Raw genomic sequence first — 5,385 nt, 5'->3', positions numbered from 1 at the left:
TAGAAATAAACCAAACTGAAAGTAAATAAAACCTACATGTTTTTACTGTGAAACAGCCACATCTCGAGCTAAAATTAATTAACTAGTGAAGTGAATTACTCACCAAAAACATATTCTAAACAGCAAATCAAACTAAATAATTTAAATTATACAATTTAACTGAAAATGGAAAATAGCTCCTATACTAATTTCAGATTTACCCATCGACACCAAACATATGTTACCTTTTCTTACCAAGAAGATCTGAAAATAATTCCAGAAATTTTGATCATTTATATGTTTTTTTGTTTGTTTGTTTTTTGCATTATGCATGGTCTTGTCTTTCTCCTCCTGTTTCTCAGGGAGGTGAACAGAGGGCATAGATGTGGAGGCCTAACATCAGATTGAATTGCAGCAGGCTGGGAGGTTAGTGGGAAGAAAATTTTACCAGCTGCTCCCCCTGCTGGTCGCTGAGCAGCAACACAGCTTTTTAATATATACAATAAAAAGGAGGAAAAAGAAGTTTCAGTTTTCTCTTTCACCCTTTTTTCTTTTTGTTGACATTGCAGATAAGCAGAAGTGGGGCCCCCACCTAAAACAATGTACTCAAGTAACAGTAGCACTACTTTTACATTTTTTTTAGCTCAAATAAAAGTAGCAAATGTAGAAATTCCTCTAGTCAGAGTAGAAAAAAATGTTGGTAAAAATGCTTTTAATTGGATCATAACATCAGGTTAAATGTTTAGAAAATTATTCAGTCAGACAGAATTTTTATGGAACTTCTGCTATTTTAAAGAACTGAAATGCAACATAAATACATGATTAGAAAATAACACATTCTTGCAGAATGAACACTTTTCCAAATCTGATTATTTTCATTATAAAAACCAGTCCTTACGATGAGAACCGTGGAACTATGTAGTTTCTGGAGCTGAGCTTCCATGTTTTTGGTCATCTTTATTCATAATATTATGTGTATTTATGCTCATTAACATCTAAAAAAAAAGAGTACTTTACTTTATTAGGAAGATTCGGTGATAATAGGTCAGGGATTGACATTAAACTCTTTTCTAAGCAGCAGCTGAAACACCAACATTCAATGTCATTCAGTTTATTTCTATAGCTCCAATTCACATCATGTCATCTCAGGTCACTTTCCAGTTCACCAGATCATCCAGTCAAATTGATTCAAAGTTTTCTATCTAAGGAAAACCAGTTGATTGCATCGACTCATTGACTCTTCAGCAATCCCTCACACTAAGCATGCTTGTAGCGACAGTGGAGAGGAAAAACTCCCTTTGAACAGGAAGAAACCTCCAGCAGAACCAGGCTCAGTGTGAGCGGCCATCTGCTGAGGCCGACTGGGGTTCAAGGAGACAGAAGCAGACATAGAAAAAGAAGCATAGATACAAAAGGCAACTGTCAACCAGCTCCATGGGCGGCCCTGGCTGCCGCAGACGGGCTAACGTTAGCCCTGGCTGCCACACAGGTGTAAGGCTCAACACAGCAGGGCCCACACCTCCGGACCTGAAGGCTGAAGGACACTCATTAGAGGACAACAACGTCTGTCTATATTCTGGCCAAGGAAGACATGTTTTGAGAGAGGGGTTAAGGAAGCCATATTTGTTAACCTGGAAAAATCATCTCTCACCAGAGGAGGTTGGTGTTTGACATAACTTTTCACCTACTTACATAAAACTGTTACGATCAAAATCCAGAAGATTCAGCTCCCTCCTGACCTCACCTGACTCACACTTCAATGAGGGATGTGACTGAAACCACTCTGATGAGGGAGTTAACGACTCATCAGAGCCCCGTAACGAACATTAACCCTCCCAATATGTCCTCTTTGGCTAAAGCAAAGGGAAGAAGCAAAGCCAACTTCTGTTCCTCCTACCGGTAATTCTTTGTTCAGGATATTCATCTCAGTGCTCCACACCACTAGTTAGAAGTTCATTTCCAGTTGCCTAAAATTAACCTTTAAAGCTTGACCATGACCTGAATGACTGAGAACCTTCACAGAGATATTCTTTGTTCTTTTATTTTTTGGTATTAACAATATTATTATTATTACTACTATAATAATAATAATAATAATAATAGCACTACTATAATTTTATTCACTGTAAGTGAGTCTGCCTTTTCACACAAACCAGTACTGTTTCCCTTCCCAATATGGCGGATGTGTTGACGTAGGGCCGCATCGCGGGCTGCGACAGGAAGTGCGTGGATCACAAACCGGAAGCAGAATTTGTTTACCTCTCGAGACCCAGGCGGAGGAATGAGGGGAGTTTTTAGGACTGATTTTTTAACCTCCGGCGTCCAGCTGACGTCATGACCTCAACCTAAGTTGTTTTTTCTTTCCATAAACGCGGGAAGTTTCCGTATTTAGCGCGAAAATTCGGATTTTTAAGCGCGTGTCCGCGCTCAGACAACATGGACCTAAGCCTGGAGGAGGAGCTGTCCTGCCCCGTCTGCAGGGACATCTTCAGGGACCCTGTCCTTCTGTCCTGCAGCCACAGCTTCTGCAGGGACTGCCTGCGCCATTGGTGGAACCGGAAGCAGGTCCAGCAGTGTCCGGTGTGTAAGAGCGACTCGGGCCGTAAGGAGCCCACGTGCAACTTGGTGCTGAGGAACACCTGCGAGGCTTTCCTCCTGGAGCGGGACCGCGCCGCGGCGGAGTGTGAAGATGTCTGCCAGCTTCACCAGGAGAAGCTGAAGCTGTTCTGCTTGGACCACCAGGAGCCCGCCTGCCTCATCTGCAGGGACTCCACGCTGCACAGCAGCCACACCTTCAGGCCCATCAATGAGGTGGCTGAGGACCGCAGGCAGGAGCTGAAGACCTCCCTCACTCCTCTGCAGGACAAGCTGAAGCTCCTCAGAGAAGTCCGAGAAGACCTGGACCTGACAGCTGAGCACATTCATTCCCAGGCCCGGCACGCAGAGACCGCCATCAGGGATCAGTTCAGGATCCTGCAGCAGTTCCTGCAGGAGGAGGAGAAGGCGAGGGTGGCTGCGGTGAAGGAGGAGGAGGAGCAGAAGAGTCGGAAGGTGCAGGAGAAGATCCAGGCTCTTGATGGAGACATAGCTGCTCTTCACGCCACAATCGCTGCTGCAGAGAAGAAGCTGAGATCTAAGGATGCTTCCTTCCTGCAGAGCTTCTCCGCTGCAGCAGAAGTGGTCCGACAGTGCCCCCTGCTGGAAGACCCTCAGCCGGTTCCAGGAGCTCTGCTGGATGTCACCAAACATCTGGGCAACCTGGGCTTCAACATCTGGAAGAAGATCAGAGACACGGTGTCCTACACGCCCGTGGTCCTGGATCCCAACACAGCCGGAGCGAGTCTCTCCGTGTCCCTGGATCTCACCACGGTCAGGCGCGGACACGGACAGAGGCTCCCCAAAAACCCGGAGCGCTTCGACTCTAAGGGCGTGGTGGTGGGCTCCAAGGGCTTCACTGAAGGCATCCACTACTGGACGGTGGAGGTGGGGGGCTGCGCCGCCTGGTTCGTCGGCATCGCAGAGGAATCCTTCAGGAGGAAGAACCCCACTAAGTTCAGCTCAGGGCTGTGGGCCGTCAGCTTTTCCAAGGACAAATATTCCTACTTCTCCCGAGGAGCTCCGCCCAGCTTCCACGCCAAGACGCAGCTGCAGGTCATCCGGGTCCATCTGGACATGGACAGGGGCAAACTCTCCTTCATCGACCTCAAGACTCTCAAGCATATCTGCACCTTCTCACACAGATGGTCTGAGAAGATGTTTCCCATCTTTTACGTTGGAAGCCCCCAGCCGCTGAAGATCCTCCCGGTGTCCGAGGGCAACGATTCAGATGATGATGATGATGATGACAACCAGCACGCCGTTGAAGATGAGGACAGGGGACAAGCTCACCCAGGAAATGTGGACGATCTGGAGGAGCTCTGACCCCTTAAAGGGGGCCCTTGGTGGGACAGTTTTCCGTCTGTCTTAAGGGGCCCTGGCCCCAATGACCCCCCCTGTTATCAGTGTTACCTTAAATCGGCTCATGGCGCCATTTTATGCAACCAACAGTTTTTAAAACAAAGACAAGAGGAAAGATTTGTTTACGGATGTTGATACGTTTAGGAAAACTAATCCTGGTTCTGATCCAGATCAAAACTTGATGTTTTTCAGAATTTTCAAATAAAAAAAGATGGATTAAACTGAATCCATAAGTAAAGTGGATTGAAAAATAATGAAACCTTATTGTTTGATTTAAAAGTGTTCGTTGGATTGTGCAGCGTGGATTTCTTTAAACCCTGTTTATCAGAAGGCTTTTTATTTAATTTTTTCAAAAATCACATTAAGCTGGTTTAACTTTTCAGTATTGCTCTAAAGATCAGTAAATATTAGTGTCATAAAAATCCTTAATTTCAATCAGACATCATTTTAGAAACGGAGCAGATGAACAATACTGACATCTACTGGTTGATGCGTAACACTGCAGTTGTCTTGATGAAGATGATCAGGATTTGGTAAAATGGATCAGATGGATCCAAACCAACATCTTTGCCTTGGAAAAATAAATTAGAATTAATTATGTTTAAAAACTCCCAATAAATATTTTTTTTCCACTTTTTATGTATTTGGGGTCCTAAAGAAGGGAATTTTAGATTAGATTACATTTATTTTTTTTTCTAAGAACAGTGTTTGAAATCCGAGAGTTTTAAGCTTTTTGAGGTTTTTTGGTTTTTGGGCCTTGATTTGCTCAGTAACTGGATAAACTGGGACCTTAGTGGGAGCCCAGTGGTTTCCTCCAGCTGAGAGGTTGAAATGAAGGAGAATTAGATCTGGTTTCCGGTTCTATGCTCCTCGTTTTAATCTTAAACGCTGCTGCCAACCAGCTGGTAAACACCAGCTGTACTGGTTCTGACCCCAAAGCCATAGAGAACCTTCGGGGTGGGAATACTTTTCTAATGGTGAGGGTTAACTGAACAACTTGTTGCTGCTGTTTGGTTCTTGTTTTATGATTTCTACCAAAATATAAAAAAGGAATAAAACAAATATCTGAGAGCATACGTGTTTTTTGTTGTTTTTTCTTTAATTGATCACTAAGAATCACAGCTTTATGAGAACAAATCACACATTTTCAGTTTATTTATAAAGCGCCTCATGTCATTTCAAGGTGTTTTACAGAAACAGTTCAACCAGATCATCCAGGCAGATTTTTTCAAGGTTTTCTCTCTAAGGGTGCAATCAGAGCAATCCCTCACACACAGTTTAAATCACAAATTTATGAGTAGTCGTCACACATTAAAAGGTGCAAACTACAGATTTAACAATCAAACATTTATTTATTCAAATCACAAATTTATGAGTAGTCGTCACACATTAAAAGGTGCAAACTACAGATTTAACAATCAAACATTTATTTATTCAAATCACAAATTT

General features: G+C 43.6%; 1 protein-coding gene across 1 annotated transcript; it reads left to right on the top strand.

The window, feature by feature from the left end:
* The first annotated feature begins 2,078 nt into the window (after positions 1–2,078).
* LOC107103377 (tripartite motif-containing protein 35-like) lies at positions 2,079–4,936 on the top strand. Its single transcript, XM_015403069.1, has one exon. The coding sequence runs from the start codon at positions 2,416–2,418 to the stop codon at positions 3,898–3,900; it is 1,485 nt and encodes a 494-aa protein (XP_015258555.1). The 5' UTR covers positions 2,079–2,415; the 3' UTR covers positions 3,901–4,936.
* Positions 4,937–5,385: the final 449 nt, after the last annotated feature.

This window comes from Cyprinodon variegatus, unplaced genomic scaffold, assembly GCF_000732505.1.
Source record: "Cyprinodon variegatus isolate N-32 unplaced genomic scaffold, C_variegatus-1.0 Scaffold1436, whole genome shotgun sequence".
Lineage (NCBI taxonomy): Eukaryota > Metazoa > Chordata > Actinopteri > Cyprinodontiformes > Cyprinodontidae > Cyprinodon > Cyprinodon variegatus.
The sequence above is the reverse complement of the archived record's forward strand: the minus strand, read 5'-3'. Positions and strand labels throughout refer to the sequence as shown.

Bases quoted from the DNA above. Each gene is read 5' to 3' on its own strand.
- LOC107103377 (XM_015403069.1), top strand. From the start codon at position 2,416: ATGGACCTAAGCCTGGAGGAGGAGCTGTCCTGCCCCGTCTGCAGGGAC.